General features: G+C 43.6%; 9 protein-coding genes across 9 annotated transcripts; 5 read left to right on the top strand and 4 right to left on the bottom strand.

Annotated features, from left to right (window-relative positions):
- Positions 1-5: 5 nt before the first annotated feature.
- FA14DRAFT_174930 (uncharacterized protein) lies at positions 6-1,054 on the bottom strand (the record flags this gene model as incomplete). The annotated part of the gene is made up of 4 exons (XM_025500565.1): positions 6-314; positions 447-743; positions 815-951; positions 1,006-1,054. 4 exons carry the CDS (start codon positions 1,052-1,054, stop codon positions 276-278), a joined length of 522 nt encoding a protein of 173 aa, XP_025352384.1. The 3' UTR covers positions 6-275.
- Positions 1,055-1,256: 202 nt separating this feature from the next.
- On the bottom strand, positions 1,257-3,074 carry FA14DRAFT_84731 (uncharacterized protein). The gene is made up of 6 exons (XM_025502984.1): positions 2,674-3,074; positions 2,049-2,609; positions 1,834-1,868; positions 1,736-1,763; positions 1,555-1,670; positions 1,257-1,492 (listed from the first exon to the last, which is right to left on the bottom strand). The coding sequence occupies exons 1-6, from the start codon at positions 3,025-3,027 to the stop codon at positions 1,411-1,413; spliced, it is 1,176 nt and encodes a 391-aa protein (XP_025352385.1). The 5' UTR covers positions 3,028-3,074; the 3' UTR covers positions 1,257-1,410.
- An 823-nt stretch (positions 3,075-3,897) lies between these two features.
- Positions 3,898-7,310, top strand: FA14DRAFT_84740 (uncharacterized protein). The gene has a single exon (XM_025502985.1). It carries the CDS (start codon positions 4,240-4,242, stop codon positions 7,207-7,209), a length of 2,970 nt encoding a protein of 989 aa, XP_025352386.1. The 5' UTR covers positions 3,898-4,239; the 3' UTR covers positions 7,210-7,310.
- FA14DRAFT_138671 (uncharacterized protein) lies at positions 7,263-8,802 on the bottom strand. The gene has a single exon (XM_025497066.1). It carries the CDS (start codon positions 8,779-8,781, stop codon positions 7,411-7,413), a length of 1,371 nt encoding a protein of 456 aa, XP_025352387.1. The 5' UTR covers positions 8,782-8,802; the 3' UTR covers positions 7,263-7,410.
- Positions 8,803-9,047: 245 nt separating this feature from the next.
- FA14DRAFT_150280 (putative ubiquinol-cytochrome c reductase complex 11 kDa protein) lies at positions 9,048-9,842 on the top strand. Its single transcript, XM_025497431.1, has 2 exons — positions 9,048-9,286; positions 9,372-9,842. Exons 1-2 carry the CDS (start codon positions 9,067-9,069, stop codon positions 9,458-9,460), a joined length of 309 nt encoding a protein of 102 aa, XP_025352388.1. The 5' UTR covers positions 9,048-9,066; the 3' UTR covers positions 9,461-9,842.
- Positions 9,843-10,157: 315 nt separating this feature from the next.
- Positions 10,158-10,820, top strand: FA14DRAFT_162349 (uncharacterized protein). The gene is made up of 2 exons (XM_025499552.1): positions 10,158-10,552; positions 10,634-10,820. Exons 1-2 carry the CDS (start codon positions 10,402-10,404, stop codon positions 10,720-10,722), a joined length of 240 nt encoding a protein of 79 aa, XP_025352389.1. The 5' UTR covers positions 10,158-10,401; the 3' UTR covers positions 10,723-10,820.
- A 408-nt stretch (positions 10,821-11,228) lies between these two features.
- FA14DRAFT_174935 (ARM repeat-containing protein) lies at positions 11,229-14,695 on the top strand. The gene is made up of 2 exons (XM_025500566.1): positions 11,229-14,446; positions 14,514-14,695. Exons 1-2 carry the CDS (start codon positions 11,291-11,293, stop codon positions 14,625-14,627), a joined length of 3,270 nt encoding a protein of 1,089 aa, XP_025352390.1. The 5' UTR covers positions 11,229-11,290; the 3' UTR covers positions 14,628-14,695.
- Positions 14,696-16,216, bottom strand: FA14DRAFT_162350 (uncharacterized protein; the record flags this gene model as incomplete). Its single annotated transcript, XM_025499553.1, has 1 exon — positions 14,696-16,216. Exon 1 carries the CDS (start codon positions 16,177-16,179, stop codon positions 14,698-14,700), a length of 1,482 nt encoding a protein of 493 aa, XP_025352391.1. The 5' UTR covers positions 16,180-16,216.
- A 56-nt stretch (positions 16,217-16,272) lies between these two features.
- Positions 16,273-18,112, top strand: FA14DRAFT_162351 (TMS membrane protein/tumor differentially expressed protein). Its single transcript, XM_025499554.1, has one exon. It carries the CDS (start codon positions 16,652-16,654, stop codon positions 17,981-17,983), a length of 1,332 nt encoding a protein of 443 aa, XP_025352392.1. The 5' UTR covers positions 16,273-16,651; the 3' UTR covers positions 17,984-18,112.
- Positions 18,113-18,627: the final 515 nt, after the last annotated feature.

An 18,627-nucleotide genomic window follows, 5' to 3' on the forward strand; every position in this document is an offset into this window, starting at 1 on the left:
ACTCAGATTCCTTTGCAAAGAAAGGTACAGTTTGTAGCTCTGGTCTTCCGTGACGCTTTCCACCATATACGACTTTGTGTCCGTACCAATTGCCTTCGCCACGATCAAGGACAAGAATCTGTGGGAAGTGAAAGCATGAGTATATCGTCCTTCCCCGTGTTGTTCTCAAATTCTTTTACGTACACCCCACCATCTTACACCATTCTCTGTGCTGCAGATGGAAGACCAAACCGTGCTTAGTAACAAGTCCAAGTATTCTGATTTTGTACAAATACTCACACCCAGATACGCTGACCGGCAAAGTACTTGCAAGACTGTTCGGAGAAGATAATTTGGTCAGCTCGTTAGTAAGTTCATGTATCACGCTGACTAATGACATTTACCAATTCGACTGCGAGAGATGTACTTCACCAGCATAATGCAAGGTTACTCCTTCTCCTACTTACCGGACGTACAATGACCGTATTGCTTTTGTCGTCTTTTTGTTTGTTGTCTTTTGACTTTTCGTCTTTCTGTTCATTGTCCTTTGACTTATCGTCTTTTTGTTTGCTGTCCTTCGATTTTTCGTCTTTTGACTTTTCATCTTCTTTCTGCTTCTGGTCTTTACCATCTTTCTTGCCCTGTTGATTTTGGCTACCATCTTTCTTGCTCTCATTCTTTTGCTGATTTTGATTCGCTTGTGTGTTTGCGGCAGGCGCAGCAACATACTGGACTGGATACGGGTTTGGCAAGCATTGAACAACCTGGATGGATTGAAGTGTGAATTGCTTAGCTCTTACTATGACAATTAAGAACACATCTGATGTACACTCACCCGATAGAAATCTGAGTAGCACAGTTTGAAAGCGACAAAGCATATAAAGACCCAAAAGATAGGATGCATCTCAAATGAGCTAGAGCTGGTGTATTGCGGTGAAGGTGGCTGAGGGGGATAGTACTGTGCAGGCGGAGCTGGTGGGGGAGGATAGTACTGTGGTGCTGGAGCTTGACATCCTGACCACATACATGCTCCTGACCAAGATGATAAGCCAGCAGGTGGACCAAAGAAAGCCATTGTGGGATGGTGGTACGGTGAAAGCCTATGAAAGAAGTGGCTGTTTGATTTTTGTACTTGCTGAGCCTTTCATGCAAACAGACAAGCGCATAGAACAACAACAATTTGCGTTCATCTTTTGTCTATTTGCCGGGAATCACTGTTTTTCGGAGTTTGAATTATTTGTGCTTTTTTTGCAGAACTTTCGCACGAAATTGCGGTCCGAGAAAAATACAAAGTGAATCAAAATTGCTGGAAAACATGTACAAAATATTTACAAATGAAATTCTTGTTCTTCTAGATCGTGATATATTGAGGAAAATTGAATAGCAACATTAATTTAATTGAGCTTTTTTGGCTTGTTTTGTGCAGCTTCCTCACGGACAACCACAAATGATTGTTCTGTTGACCCACTGCGGTTCCTTTTCAGGACCAAAATTTTCCAAACGCATCTGCAATCTACGACGATAAAATCTGTTTAGAATTGATAACACTATATCAGATATCTCAGTAATACTTACTCTTCTTCCGTTGCAAAAAATGGCACCGTTGCCAATTCGGGTCGACATTTCTTTTGTCCAGCATAAACGATTTTGTGACCGTACCAATTGCCTCCGCCGCGATCGAGGATAAGTACCTGTTCAAAGTGAATACGAAATCAGCTTTTCAGATTGCATTTTGTTTGACTTCCAGCATACTCACGCCCCACCATCTGCCACCATTCTGAGACCTGTGAAGAAGATCAAGTTCTCAACATTAGTATCTTTCTTGTTTCCTTTGTGTGCGCTGAATATACTCACACCCAAACACGTTGACCAGCAAAAAAGTTGCAAGACTGTAACCGGATGAAAACCAAGGTCAGCATGTCAACAAACTTCTAGACATGAGATAAATGTTGAGATCGTTACCCTTTCTTAACCGAATTTGAGTGTGAAGAATCACATTCAACTTCTGGTTGCCGTTCAGGTCACCAGCGGCAGGCTAGATTCTTTTGCTTTCTTCTATAAGTACTCACAGGCCGCAAGATGACTGGTTCGGGCGCCTTTACTTCCTCCTTCTTTTCTTCTTCCTTCTTTTCCTCTACGACTTCTACTTTTTTCTCTTCCACGACCTCTACCTTCTTTTCCTCTACGACCTCGACCTTTTTCTCTTCTTTGACTTCTTCTTTCTTCTCCTCTTCCTTTTTCTCTTCCTTCTTCTCTTCCTTTTTCTCTTCCTTTTTCTCCTCTTTCTTTTCTTCTTTCTTCTCCTCTTTCTTCTCCTGTGGCTTTTTCTCTTCCTTCTTTTTCTCCTCTTTCTTTTCTTCCTTCTTCTCTTCTTTCTTTTCCTCCTTCTTTTCCTCTTTCTTCTCTTCTTTCTTTTCTTCCTTTTTCGGTTGTTGCTGTTGTTGCTGTTGCTTTTGCTCGCCACCTCCCTTCTTTGGTTCTTGTGGCTGTTGAGGTTTTTTCTCTTCAGCCGGTTTGGGAGCAGGAGCGGGAGGAGGTGGTGGTGGTGCAGGTGCAGGCGCTGGGGCCGGAGGAGGTGGGGCAGCCACTACCACGGGCGGTGGACATGGATTTGGCAAGCATTGCATGATCTATAATATTCCAAAAAAAAGAGATTAGCAAAACGACATTTTCTAAAATGAAAACGGTGCTCACCCTGTAAAAGTCTGGATAACACATCTTCAAAATGATCAAACATAAAACGACCAAGATCAATGGATGAATGTCCATAGGACTTGGAGTAGGGCTGTGATAGATTGGAGCAGGCGGTTGTGGAGGATAATACATCATTGGCGGTTGAGGTGGCGGCGGTGGAGGTGCTGGAGGAGGTGCTTGTAATATGACCGGTGGGGGTGGCGGTGATACAGGTTGAGGATAGTAATAATTCACTACTGGTGCTGGTTGAGGAGGTGGCGGCGGTGGTGGCGATGGTGCTGGTTGAGGTTGACATCCTGACCATGCACAAGCCCCTGACCAGGGCGATGCAGCTGGAGGTGCATAATATGCCATGAGGAGATGAATCGTCTTACTCGACGATGATATGGTCTGAAGGTAAGAATAAATGCATCTATGCCATGACAACCATTTTATCCTGAATTTGACTACAAATTTAATGTCCGAGGTTGAAATGAGTTCTATTGATAAAAAATACATTTTCGGAGATTTGACGATTACAACACGTCGCGAAAGAAAAGGGGAACATCCGTAAGACCCGTAATGCTGACAGAATCTTGGCCAACACGGTGACCGCTTCTTCACGTGTTGTCTGTCCATCTGTGTGCTGGCAAAGGAAAGCGGAATCCGGCAATCACCCTGACTCTTTTCTTGATTGCCATCTCGTCTCGGACTTTCATTCCTCGTACGAAAGGCAGTGCACGGTATCCATATGTCCATGGAAGTTTGCGTATTGCCCATTTCGGAATGAGTCAAGATCATTCGCCCTTTGTTCTTCATTATTGGGGAAAATAATCTCTAACGCGATTCAAGCCATAAAATCAGTCAAAAAAGCGATGAAAGCCACCTACTCGGCGCCGTGAAATGAAATGAGCTCAACATCACTTCCGTCGCGATCGAGCCATACTTCAAGCTTGACAAAGAGTGCAATTCTGGGAAGCAATTAAAAAACTGAATTCCAATTTATGGCGTCCCTCGATACGGCAAGCAAGATGACGATACGCAGGAAGTTGAAGGAGAATTGGAGTGTATAGCTCGTAAAGGCGTAAATTGAGATTATTTGCGTGTGCCTTTTGCCAAGGAAGAAGTGTGGTGCTCTTCCACCCAGATTCCGAGACCGTAGTTGCCGTGATGTGCAAAAGGTTCACGTCAAGATATTACAAACGGATACAGGTTTCCGGTGGGATTGGAGCGTACATAATTTGATTAATTTGCAATTTTGACATTAAGCAAAAAAAAAACCATCAACGATGACCAAGGCACGGTAGCCAAGAGAACCAAATTTCGGAGTGAAATTGCATTTCTTCGACGAAAGTGGCTTCGGGCACTTCCACTCATCTTATACCTCTTCCCTTTACACAACGCATTCATTCTCTCCACCGCCTCGTCCAGATTTTACGCAAATTGTATAAAATCGAGCAATCAATTCTCTTCGCTTACTGTGCCTTTTTTGGTATCTTTAATGCACTTCTTTTCCTCCATCTCTTGATCGATCAGATTGTCATTTTCATCTTCGTTTGCTGACTCTGACCATTGCATTTGCCACTCATGATGATAAAGATGGAACATAGTTCTGGGTACCCTGGCGTGGAGCAAAGTCCATCAAAATCTCCGAATGAGCTCACTTCATCAAATGATGGCGATGAATGCATGGACGAAGCTGGGCAGAAGGTCAAAGGACCTACACAAAAACGCACGAATAGGAACAGTCGGACAGGAAGAGCCTGTGAAGGATGCAGAAAGAAAAAGATAGCTTGTGACGGCAGACAGCCTTGCAGAGCATGTTCAACGCGCAAAAGAGATTGCGTGTACACAACATTGACAGTGACTGGAAGACCATCCAAGGGAGCTGTTAAGCTATTGCAACGACAGATTGAAACACTGGAAGCAGAGAACGAGGCATTACGAAGCGGAAAACAAATCAAATCTAATTCGACCTCCCAACTCGATGGAGCAAACGGTGCAAAGGCGGATGGGCCTGCTTTGCCACTTCCGTATGGTCCATCAGGCGAACCGGCGGGTCATCGTGATTCAATCAACAGCGATGCCGATGACTTTTTCTTCTTGACAAAGAATGTCAATCAAAGCTTGACCATCTCACAAAAGCATGCAAATGAGCATGGCGGAAAGAATGGCAATTTATTTGACCTTCACACATCTTTCCGCCTAGAACGTCAAGAGAATGGTGATTTCACAACAAGTATGGGATGGTGCATGGCCGCTATTCAATTAGGGAAAACAATGATGGGAAAAAGCCACAATGTCTTTTCTAATCGCACCGGCTCTGTGGATGCCATCCAACAACAAGTTTGCGCGCCAAATCGTTCTGGAAGCCAAAACAACCTTCTAGTCGAGCCTTTTTCTGCAGCCAACATTCCACTTTACTGGCCTTCTCGTGAACGTGAAGAGCAGTTATTTAATGTCTACTTCAGACTTGTACAACCTTCATGGCCAATCCTATGCAAAGACACACTAAAAGCTCAACGGACAGGCTCTCTTCGAAATATCTTTCAAAATGATCCTGTTTGGCTTTCGATTATGCTTGGATTATTCATTGCTGCAGGAAGATATGTTCCTTCTGAGCATGAGAATCTTCAGCTTTGGTGGACAGCCAGGATGCAGTTAGGCGCACACGATCTGGTCCATTGCAGTTCTATTGGTGGTATTCAAAATCTTTTGATGACGGTCAATGTTCGATCTTGCTTGCTTATTCGGACACATATCGATTGGGTGGCAACAGGAATGGTGTTGAGAACAATGCAAGATCGAGGCTTACATCGTGAAGCTGTTTTGAAAACTTTACAACATGACGCTGCTTATACTGGATTGATTCGTTGTTTATGGTGGACAGCTCAAAAAGCTGATATTGATATGTGCGCTCGTTGGGGTCGTACGCCAGCTGCAGTTTCATTCGATGTCATGCCACCTCGAGGATCATCCCTGAGCTCGCCCATTCCATACTTTATCGCTTCTTTAAGGGGACTGCGCCTTACCGCTCAAATCTTGGATGTTCGCTATCTTCATGATTCAATTCTGCGCGACAACGTACTCATCGAAGTAAGGAAATGGATGGCAGAGCTGAAAGAATACTTTCCATTTATGCCCAAGGAACGCGATGACGAAAAGATTTTTGCCAACGCAAAATTATCAATGTTCGCTTACAGTGTGGTCGCTCTAGCTTTCAAATGCAACATCAATGTTGTCTTTAAGACGCTTGAAAAGCAACAATCTTCCTCTGAAGGCAAGAAGGCTAGAGAAATGACGGAGAAAGAGCTGGCAGACTATGAAAAAGCAAAAATTGTGGTGAAGGAGATCACACTAAACACAGCAAAGATCATAAAATCGCTTATCGAAAGAAGTCGTCCAGACGTACAATTCCTTGATGATGATGTCGTCGTTCATACAGGATCCGTTTTGGTTATTGCCAACTTCTTGTGCTTTGCTGAGAAATTGAGGGGTGTTACAGATGAGGCCTTACTGCAATCTATCACCACAATCACCGATACGCTCAGCAATTGCAATTTTGGTGGCACAGTGACCGCTTCAGCCAAGGAGTTCTGCAGAACGATGACATCTCAGCTTACAAAACGAATGCGAGATCACGAGAGCCTTTATAATCAGCCTCAAAGCTTGAGCGAATCCACTCAATTCAACAATTTTCCACAGACAAATCAGCCAAATTTTCGCTTTGATCCATCCACTTATCCATCCGGCGTTCCAAGTAGCGGCAATATGGTGATTGTTCCCGAACAGGGTCCTACCGATATTCAAAATACGTTTCGATCTGCAATTAATGTCATGGATAGATATGCAAGCGATCCCCGAGTTTTGATGGACAACGCTCAATATGCTAGAGCAAGTCCCGATTCGAAGTTATGGGACGATGTACTGCATAATGAGATAATGCTCTTGGATGGAATCACGAATACAACGGCAGGATTCCCGCACAATCCTATGCAATATTCCATTCCAGCTTCGCATCCTTCTGGTAGTGACACAACGACCAATGCTTCCACAAACGAATATGGAGAAGGAGAAAGAAGGATGATTGATCAAAATACAATGGAAGATCAAGCTTATCAACCTCCGTCTAATCAGTATTTTGGGAATGTGGGCATGCGAAGAGGATCGGCTCAAGTGCCGATCTTATCGTCCATGTGGCTAGGACCTGATATGGATCATACTTTACCTCCATTAGCTTCTCCAGCCCAACAAAATGGACAAGCTCTGCAAGCAACGGAGAAGCAGGGTGATCTTTCCGTACGAAGCAATGATTCTTCCATGCCCAGATTTAACGTTCCAAACATTTTTTCTACAATGAATACACCCGCTCAACAATCAAATCAACAGCAACAAAATCAAGCACCGACGCCTGTTTCAGCCTTGTCTGTGTCTCCGACAGAAGAAGTGACGACCTTTTCCAACCCTTTCAACGGATACAAGATTCCAAACTTTTCTCCACGTAATAGCGGTCTTCCAACGGCAGCAACACATGGTCCTTTTATTGCTGACTATTAAAACCAAAAAATTTTGTTTAATAATCTTACTTATTACGACTGTGTCGAAATGTTACGATTCTTTTACAGCTTGTTAATTGTTACGGTTTTGTTTATTTGTTTTATATCACACAAAACTTTTTGTTGCTTCATACTTCAGTAAAATACATTGTCTTAACGATCTCATTGTACAATCGCATAGGGTATCTTCATTCCGCTAAATTCAATCGCTATCGCTTCCATAATCTGCAAGACCGGTGAGCGCTGATTTGGATGGCAAGGCAGCAGGTGTGGGTTGCTGTTTCTTGCGAAGAGCGTGTAATGCTTCTAAAGCTTTCTTATCAAACAGCCCGTTCTCCTTGTCGGTTTCATTGGGGAGGATGGCGCTATCTCCATTACTGGATACGTTTGCAGCTGCCTCTTCTGCCGCTTCAATTTCCGCCACAGCTTTTGCTTGAAGTTCAGCATCTTCTTGTTCAATCTTTTCCCAATTCCGCTTGTTTTCTTCCAGCAATTGCTGATATTCCTCTTCGCTCACTCCATTCATACCATTATCATTCTCTCCTTCTTCTGAGGCTTCAATGCGTAGTCTCTTTGGATCGCCAGCTTCTTCATCATCATAACCTTCCAGCGTCGCGGCTTGCTCGAGCTCCAAGAGGCTTTGACCGGCTCGTCTTGCTTCTTCAGATATATTCGCTTTGATAGCCTGCATTCCCTCTCGTTCCCGTTCAAGTCTATCCCGCTTTTGTGCTCCCAGATTGGGATCGTCCGTTGCCCATCGAAGATTGATACATTCATTATGATCGAGTGATTGATGCATCATGGCCTCTTTAGCAAATTGAGCGTCTACTTCACGTTTATATGTCACAAAACCACAACCACGAGAATGCAAAACTCGAATACGTTCCAAATCACCGAATTCACTGAAATGTCGAAAGAGTACTTTTTCAGTAGGACTCATTTGATTTTTTGGTTGAGATCGATCCCAGCCTTTTCCTCCACTTTCGCTGAATGCGTTCCATTTGGTATCCTTTCGATCGCCATTTGCATGTTTTTGACGTTGTTGCTGTTGTTGTTGCCTGCTTGACATATCATTGGATTCTTCGTGTATGTGTCCGACATACAATGTTCGATTTACACGCTGAATAGATCCAACACCTCCCATATCATCTCTAAAGTCACCATGCTTTTCCCTTCCAAATACATCATGACCTTGATCGGGAACATCTACCGGCAGCATATGCAGAAACGTACAATCTTGACCGTTGGGACAATAGCCTCTCGCAAAGAACAGGCATACAAATGCACCGCCATTCCGATTTGCCCTTGTATAGCCGGCATCTTTGGCAATCTTTACTCTTGTTGATGATTTAACATTCTGGGTTTTGCCATCATCATATTCACCTCCAGAGTATTTATTATACCAAATATTGTATGTTATTCCACTTTGATTTGCTTTGTCTGTCGATTGACGAATGTTCTCCACTTCACGATGTGTGACTTGTTTGCGAGCCGGCTTAGACGTCAAAGAGCGGACATTATTGGATGTTGAGGCTACCTGTGATGAGGGACCCGCGTTTGATACCTCTGACATCGTTGCCTTTTTCTACAATTGATGGTCGAGAGGAGTAACTTCAAATTCTGGACTTCTCGAACTCCACAATTCCGATACCCGCGAATTGATTGAACAGACCTCTAGCATACACGTGATATTTCAATACACATTCAAACGCGCGCATAATCGGAATCAATGATTGGGCGGCAACAATTTACAACAAGTAAGGCGTGGGCGTAAGTAAGTAAGCATACAAAGTGAAATCGGAAGAATTGATCGTCATCACCATCATTCACCTTTTCATTGGCTCGAATACTCAACATCATGAGACCGACACAAATCGTGCAAAGTGGAATGCCCACAGGGGACAAATATATGGGTTGGTGGGGAAGTATGGGAGGACCAAAGCAAAAAGGTGTTTATCAATATTCCATTTCACCTTTCCAACAAAATGCAATGGCAGGCGCTTTGCGTAACTATGTCTTTTATGGTTACAAGAGAATTTTGCAACAAGCACCTTACTTTGCAATTCCTTTCGCTTTAGGTAAGTGGTCATTGAATAGCAATTCACCAGCCAGGAAGAGGATGACTAACATTGAACAATCCTTGCTCACCTCTCTCATTTACAGGTTACGGAATTTACTCTTGGGGCAGATCCCGCAACGAATTCCTCAACTCAAAGGAAGGACATCGCCTACACGGTGGTGAAGAAGAGTAATCTGTACCGATCATAATGCCTAAATTCGAATCGATTCCTCTGAACTGTAGTTTGAATGGTGGGGTGGGGATACTGAAGTTGAAATGATGCTACACAAAGTAGGTGAGGTAATGTAGCGGATCTTGTGAAGAAGCTACTTTGTGAAGGAAGAGAAGTTCAAGATACCGATAAAGTGCAGGTTAGTCTTCCCTGGACTGCGTATTGTCCTACTCATTTCGTTGATATCATTTGGTGGCACCTCTCCATTTCCATCGCAGTGAGCTCACAGACTTTGCTTTACTCTACTTTAGCATTGTTCTTCGACTGATTTGATCGCGATGATTGTATGATGGAAAGAGCACTGTAGAATGAAGGGAGTAAAGGAAGTATCCTACCACACATGAAATAAAGTGTCAAAGAGGTGCGAGAAGCAACGGGTATCTAATGGATAAACGTGTACACGCGGTTAAAGTCGAAGAAATATGGGCTAATTGCATTAGTGGCAGTTTTTATGGCTTAAGTCCTTTTAAGTCCTATTTAAGTGCGCAATGCGCACCACCGGCTTGGTTCCAATGTCATTGTTTGGGTTGCGTAAAGTTCTTTGGTCTTGCATACATAAATTAAATTCCCTTTCTTGTTCAAATGTAGTTTGATTACAGCTCGAGCATGTTTGTAGTGGCCGCCTTTCTTTTCGTAATGCTTTCGATTCCCCCTGCTTGATTTGCTTCCGAGTGCATAGCCCGTTCTACATAAGTTACTGATTTGTTCCAAGCAACACTTCTCTATTCATTCCTGTAAGCGTGTCCGTACGCAAAGAGCCACAAATCAGAAATCAGAAAGATTGATCAACATCCCCATCACTCACTTTTGCATTAGCTCGAACACCCGAAATGATGAGACCGACACAAATCTTGCAAAGTGGAATGCCAACAGGGCATAAATATTACGGATGGTGGGGAACAATGGGTGGACCAAAACAAAAAGGTATTTCTCAATATACTACTTCGCCTTTTCAACAAAATCCAATGAGAGGCGCTTTGCAAAATTATATCTTTTTTGGTTACAAAAGAATCTTGCAACAAGCACCATATTTTGCAATCCCTTTCGCTTTAGGTGAATGATCATTGTATTACAATCTTTTTTCAATCAGGAACATGAGCACTAACCACAAACATTTTTTTCATTCATTCACAGGCTATGGGATTTACTCTTGGGGTAGAGCACGCAACGAGTTCCTCAATTCAAAGGAAGGTCATCGTTTACACGGAGGCGAGGAAGAATAATATGTACCGAGCAAAATGTGGTAAATCGAATTGATTCTTCTGACATGTACTTTCGAATGTGAGGCAAGACTACTTGTTTACGGAAAAATTGAAGCTAGATCGATGCTATACAAAGCAGATGAGATTCTGTAGCGGATTCTGTGATGGAACATATTCAGATTACTGATAAGGTCCAGACTAGAAGGGTAATCTCTTCGACACTGGGTATTATCTCATTCATCTCGCCGATATCATCTGATGGCACCTGTCTATTTTCATTGCAGGGGGCTCACAGACCTTTAATTTTTCCGATTAGTTGGTTCGATTGCGATGGTTTCCTGATGGAAAGAGCATTGTAGAATAGATGAAGGATCTTTCAAAGATGAAACAAGGCGCCGAAGAGGTGCGGGAAGCAACTGATGTCTAACGCGTAAATGTACACGCGTTAAGTTGCTGTTTTATTGCAAGCAACACTTTGTTTTAAAAAAGTTTAAATGCGTGCGTTCATTCATTTCTTCCAAAATTGTACAAACGTCACCTTGATCATTCTCGAAACGGCAACGAACGGAGTCTTAAGAGTTGGGCAGAGATGGAGGAACAGTTCATTGCCGCTTTTCGTGGCACATTAGAGCCAAACGTAGAAACGATCAAAGCAGCTGAAAAGCATCTACGTGAAGTGTTACATCCTCATCCTTCAGCTGGAATGGCATTGATCAAGATCGTATTTGCAGATGGACCACTTTCAATCAGACAGGCAGCTGCTGTCAACCTGAGCAAGTGGATCAAAGAAAGGTGGAGTCCATTCTTTGCTGAATTCGAGGGCTTTCAACAAACGGTAGGCGATAAAGTTGAAACGGTAGCTTTGTCCGTAGACCAGAAACCGCCTATCCGAGAAGCACTTTTGAGTGGACTTGCACTTCAGGAAACCAAACTTAGAGGGCCCATTCTCAAAGCGTTGATCAGTATCGCATCTTGTGATTGGCCTGATGAATTTCCCGATCTCTTACCAAAAGTCCAGTCTTTATTACAAGCACAGGGTCAAGCAAAGGAAAGCAGTTACGCTGTCGAAAGTGCTTTGGCTTTCTTGGATGAATGGTTTTATTCTTCGATGGACGAAACAAGCCTAATGTCAATCACGCGGGAGCTGTTCCCTGATCTGGAGCGTATCTTAAGCAGTCAAGGTGCATACTCTGCTCAAATTCGTTGTCACTGTGTCAGCATTCTGAATCAAACCCTAGAGACGTTATGGATGGTAAAAGAGCAATACCCAGATGCAGCAAAGACTGTTGCGCAAGATATGTTGCCAAAATGGCTAAGCCATTTGGAAAATATTCTCAAGCCTGATCCAGCACAAATCATTGCAGCTTTCAGTCAAGGTAGCAATGGCACCTTTCCGCAAAGAGCAGGAGAGGAATTGGCATTACAAGCACAGGCATGGCAAACACTCATCACTGCTACCCACTTTGGCTCGCACTTCAAACCACGCCTAATAGCACTTCAGTCGCAGGCGCTATCAAGTCTTACAACTCTACAACGTCCTTTTCAAGAATATCACATTTCTGCCCCAGATGAAATAGAGGGCACGAGAGATCTGACATTCTTTGCTACCCCATCAAATCTTGCCGCAAAGATTATTGATTTCTTTGGAGTCATTTTACAGAAGAGTAAAGACACCTCAAACATGGATGTGCTGAACACATTTATTCCTCTTTTGTGTTCGTATTCCCGCATCACTACCGGAGAGGAAGAAGAATGGCTGGCGAATGTCTCTGAATTTGTGGCAGCAGGAGAGGATGATGAGTTGGGCGCACTCAACAACTCTACCCGAGGCAGATGTGCAGACATTCTGGGAGATCTAATGATGAGCAAGCCTAGCGAGGTTTCTGCCTCATTGCAAAACACCGTTCGACTATCTCACAATACAGGTCAAGATTTGCGCAATGCAGGACAGGCAAGTTGGTGGAAAGAAGAGGAGGCTTGTTTGGCGTTGATCGGTGGGGTGGCCGAATACATTGTTGAACAGATTGAAGACGCAAAAGATAACGGTCAAAAGCCTACCTTTGATGTTGAAGGTGTGTTTGGCTCGAGTGTGATGCCCTATATTGCAAAAGGTACGCCACACTTCTTGTACGGAAGAAGCTTTGTCTTTGCATCACAATTTGCAGGCATCCTGCCAACGCATCTTGCAACTAGCTTCTTGGAAGCAGCTGTGAACGTAATGGAGGATACTTCTGCAGAGGATGAAGATGCTGATGCAATCACAAAGTTATCTGCTGTACGATGTGTGAAGAATTTCCACAGACATTTGGACGATGAAGTTGTTCAACCATACACGGCTCGTATCTTGGCAAGATTGGCGCCTTTGCTTCTCAACGCAAGTGAAGATGTTTTGGTGCTGATTATCGAGACTCTACAAGCAGTCGCCGTTCAACGTCAAGCCCATTCTGGGGCTAATATACCCTCACATTTGTACGGAGAGATGTCGCAAGCAGCCATAAAGGCGTGGGCAAAAGAAGCCATGGATCGTGTTTTGCAATCCGCCATTGAGGATCTATTGGAAGCATTTGCCGGACAGCCATCAGATCAGTCAGCTTTGAGTACAATCCAAGCTTCTATACCGATTATTAGTGAATTGTTGCGTAATGAAGTGCAATTGGCAAGTACTTCCGCCAAGAATCGCTCAGGTATTATGGCTGAAGGAGCATTGGATTTTGCCGTTGCTTTAGTTCGTGGTGCAAAGAAAGATGTTCTAGCCCAATCAGACATCGTCAATACCTTCTTCCCTACCTTGTTTGCCACTGTTGAGCAGATCGAGGATAGAGAAGTGTACGGTAGTGCTGCTACAGTTTTATCAACACTTATTACGAAAATTCCAGAGCAGAGTCTGTCTTGGCAAATGAATGGTATTCCGGCCGTGCAACCGATTCTTACGCTGGTATCGAAGATGATCTCGCCAGATGACAACTCCGAAAGTGGTGGATTGGCTGTTGGGGATCTGTTATCGACACTTTTACGCAAGCAACCTCAAAGTGTTTCAGATCAACTTCCAAGTTTGTGTCAAGCATTGATTACACGTTTGGCAACATCTTCTAGCACATCTCTCGTTCAATCTTTGGTGATCCCTTTGGCATTTTTAATGAAGGATCACTTAGAGATTGTTCTGGGACTTTTGTTGCCATACAACATTGCCGATGTTGATGGAACTCAGAAACCTTCTTTGGAGATTCTGGCGAGAAAGTGGGTTGACTTTGCTGCCAATGTTCAAGGCTTTTGGCATAGTCGCGTTAGTACGATCGGACTTTGTGGCTTATTCAAAGCTCGAACGACGTTACCAGGAGTCGCAGAACAATTAGATCACATCAATGTCGATGGAGATCTATTACCGGATGATGTGAATATCATCAAAACACGATCGAGGTCAAAAATGATGCCAGACAAATTTACACAAGTCCCAATTCCTGCTAAGATTATCAAAGTATTGATTGGAGAATTTCGTCAAGCAACAGACGGACCACCAAAATCTTCCGCTGAAGAAGAAAGAGATGCTGTTTCAGATGATGAAAATGAAGATTGGGATGATGATGAATGGGATACCGGAACGGTGAAAGAGGGTAGTACGCAAAAGAGACAGAATTTCTTGTCTGACATGTTGGGAGAAGATCTCAATGATGATTTGGACGCCCTCTTGCGCGAACATGATAAAGAACAATATGGCGATGATCCGATTTGGAGTATGAACTTTAGAGTGAGTATTGATTGCGTCTTAAGATGGTTGTGCAATCGTTGTACTGACGTGAATCTAATCCTTACAGACCTACTTGATCGAATTCTTCCGGGAGATCGGCAGCAATAATGACTTGATTTCAGCTCTGGCTCCTTATCTCAACGCTGATGAGCTCAATATTTTACGCACGATCATCGGCTAATAGGAATTTAAGAGAGTAATAGTATTAATAGATATCACATAATGACAAAGTATTACCTCAAAGGGCATTCTCATCGGAAAGCTTCCATTCTTTTTGTGATTGATTCTATACGCTCCTCTACGATGACCAGGTTATCCTTTGTTCTTTGCTCATTCTCCACTAAGCTTGATTGTAGGTTGCCGAGCATTTGCTTTATTTCTTGAGATTGCATATTGGACGATTTGAGGATCCCTTGTAATGCTTCGACGTCATGTGCGAAATTTGCACTACTTGCATGCAATGATGAGAGTGATTGTAATCGTGAAAGCAGTGTTGGTACGATTGGTAACATGGAATCCACCCTTGACAAGATGGGAAGAACGGTGTCCAACTTTTTCAATGTCTCAGGTGCTAGATTGATCGATGAAGGTCCATCGCCCTTGCCATTCTCCGTGCCTTCTCCGCGGGTCACATCTCCTTCCTCTCCGGAAATCATCAATTTTCTTCTTGCCTCATGTACCCGTTCCAATTCGGATACCAAGACTTTGATTCGTCTGCTGATTCCGTCCAAATGTCGAGGCTGAGTCAACAAAGTCAAAAGGTGCTCAATCCGAGCCAAAGAAGGTAGAAGTGGCCGAGGAAGGGCTTGCGCTTCGCTTTGCAATGCATCTTGAATACCAATCAACGATTCTAAACCTGCTAGACGATGATCTAGGTCCGACAATTTCACCATCTCGCTGGTGGGTGCTTCATCGTCTTTCGTCTGTTCTCGTGTGCCATCTGATCCTCTCTGTCCTGCATCGTCTTTTGCCTTTGATGCTATGCTCAATTGTTGAAGTAGTCTTCTAGCCTCTGCCTGTATTTTGATCGCATCGCTCTGCTGATCACTTTGACCGATTGCACCACTTTCATTAAGTCCAGCTAATTGCTGACGCAACGCTTTGAGCTGAGGCAGAAGATCCTCATGAGAATCTTTGTCACCTTCGCCCTTTGATTGTGATTGTTCTGGCTTTTCACCTTGGACTTCCTTTTCTAGCTCTTCTAGTTCAAATCGAAGACGTCGAAATCGGTCAAGAGAAGATTCTTTCTCGCCTACTTGACGCCAAGGAGTCTCACCTCGTTCGGTCTCTTGTTGTGCTTTGTATCCAGAGCCACTTCCCAGAGAGTATGTAGTTGTTTCAAACGTAGCAGCAGTACGAGGATAATAATCTGCTTTCTTTTTACGTCGCTGTATTGAAGATGAAAAGTCAACACCTTTTGATTCTACACCAGTAGCATCACGAAATCTCTTTGCAGCCTCTTCTGCGTTCAAATGAGTTTTAATTATATCTCCTTTATTTTGTTGTATTTCATTTCCTGCTTTGTCGGATTGACCAATCTTTCGATTTCTACGATTGCCTTCATGATCTCCATATTCACCTTCATCAGATGCACTATCACTATCGCTCGATCCATACCTTCTTTCGTTTGTTAAACCTCTTGATTTACTCTTTGGCGATGGTGAGTGTGTTTCATAGACATCAGGAGAATCAAGATCGACCCCTTCTAGACCAGCAAATTTACTGGCAGACATCTTGAGTACCGGCTCTGATGGAAGGTGTCAAAATTGATACGATCTGGAAGTAACCAACACTTTTATTTTAAGCTTGTCTGTCTGTCTCCCATTCACGCGTTGGCGCGACCGGTCTAAGGGATAAACGCCCTGCATGCATTGACCTTTTGGCAAAAGTGGCAAGAGGAGCAACTGAAGTGATGCATTGGAGTTTGTTTTCATTACCATCATCACATTACACCTCTCCTCTACAAAAGCGCACAACCTTTTCGTCATGGGTGCGGCACTTTCAATTCCATTCTTGGGAGGAGGTTTGATTTCCTCTTTGGTGGGATCATGTTTGACAGGTTTGGCTTTCTTTTGCACTTCAACTGCTGCATCTGCATTCTTCAAATCATGTAATTGTCAATCCAGCATAGCGACCCGTGTTGGTTTTTGTTTAATCTTTTGTTTGGATGCTCTTGTGGCTTGGCTAAGTCTGACAAGGTTTGCAATGAACAAGATCGAAGATTGGAGTTATCAATATCTCAAATTAGACTGTAAAGATAAGGATCGTTGTTATGGTGTTTTGGCCGTTCATCGTATCACGTTTGCTCTAACGCTCTTTCATTTTATTCTCGGTATGCTACTCATCGGAGTACAAGACACCCGTACAAAGAGAGCTGCAATTCAAAACGGATGGTGGGGACCAAAGGTTTTGGCTTGGCTAGTGTTGACAGTGTTGATGTTTTTCATTCCCAATGGATTCTTTGTCGTTTGGGCAAATTATTTCGCTTTGGTTTTGGCTTCGGTCTTCATCGTTCTTGGTTTGGTCCTTTTGGTTGACTTTGCTCACACTTGGTCTGAAACATGTTTGGACAAATGGGAAGAGACAGAATCATCTTTTTGGAAATACACTTTGATCGGAAGTACGTTGGGAATGTACGCCACTATGATTACTGTTACGGGATTGTTGTACGGCTACTTTTCGGGATCAGGCTGTGGACTCAATACGTTCTTCATCACTTTCAACTTGCTTCTATGTGTCTTTATCACCGCACTCTGCATCAGTCCTCAAGTACAAGAAGCCAATCCTCGAAGTGGTTTGGCACAAAGCAGTATGGTTTCAGCTTATTGCACTTATTTGATCACGAGCGCATTGATGAACAGGAACGACGAATTGTGTAATCCAATTCAACGTAACCGAGGCAGTGGAGCAAAGACGACGACCGTTGTGATTGGTGCTTGTTTTACTTTCCTGGCTATTGCCTATTCAACCAGCCGTGCTGCAACGCAGTCGAAAGCATTGGTGGGCAAAAAGAGAGCAGAGGCAAATCGAAGAAGTGGGGCGGCGAACGGTTATGGACCACTGGCCACACATGCAGGAACGAGCGAGGAAGAAGGCGCGATTACAACTCAACAACCGACCCGCAAAGAAGATCTTCGGATTCAAGCTTTACGTGCTGCAGTAGAAGCTGGAAGTCTGCCAGCCTCAGCATTGGATGATAGCGATGACGAAGATGATGACGATGTTGGAAGCTTTGTTGCCGGTGGAGGAGATGAAGCTGATGATGAACGAAACGGAACTCGATACAATTATAGTTTTTTCCATTTTATCTTTGCCATTGCTGCTTGTTATACGGCAATGTTGTTGACCGATTGGAAATTTGTCAAATTAGGAGGACCATCACCTGATCCTGTGGAACATGGAGCACCGATTGTTTATATCGGTAGAAGTGCAGCTGCCATGTGGATGAGAGTTGTTAGCAGTTGGTTATGCATTGCAATTTACTCTTGGAGTTTAGTTGCTCCTGTGGTTATGCCAGATCGTTTTGGCGATTATTGATTCGGGTTTGACTTTTGTATTTTTATTCTCAGTGATTTCTTTCTTTTTCTATAATGCTTTATTTATGTGATCTCAGCCATTCGCCTTTACGCATGTTCAGGCACGAGAATGTTGATCAGAATTTCCTAACATTTCTCTCGCGTATTTTTAGCTTCAATTCCCGTGTTGGGGAGAATCCTCGTTTCTCAGGAACCTCTGTGGTTCCTCTTCCCTTAAACGTGGAGGCATAAACGCCGTCGTCGCTCCTGGCACTGACACGGCAAATGACCCCCCACGCTACACTTAGAGGTTTGTTACCGATACAGTGGCACGCACAGACTTTGAAGAAGGTGCTGTGCATACTCACTAGGTTGACCTTCATCCTTCATCTGTTGGACAAAAGGGTGTTATCAGAGATGATGGGTTTATTCAAACGCAAAGGACTTTCAGGTCTTTCAAGTCCTGGTGTGGTAGGACAGTCTCCTAAAGAACAACAATCCTCCTCACCTGCTCACAAAGAAGGAGAGGAAGGAAGTAGTGCATTTCCCGATCTCAGTTTAGCAGCGATGATGGAAGCAGGCAAGAAACGATTAACATTGAATGGTGCAAGTCCGAGAAATACACTTCCACATCATCATCATCAATCACAAAGAAAGGAAACATCA

Source organism: Meira miltonrushii (genome assembly GCF_003144205.1).
Source record: "Meira miltonrushii strain MCA 3882 unplaced genomic scaffold FA14scaffold_5, whole genome shotgun sequence".
NCBI lineage: Eukaryota > Fungi > Basidiomycota > Exobasidiomycetes > Exobasidiales > Brachybasidiaceae > Meira > Meira miltonrushii.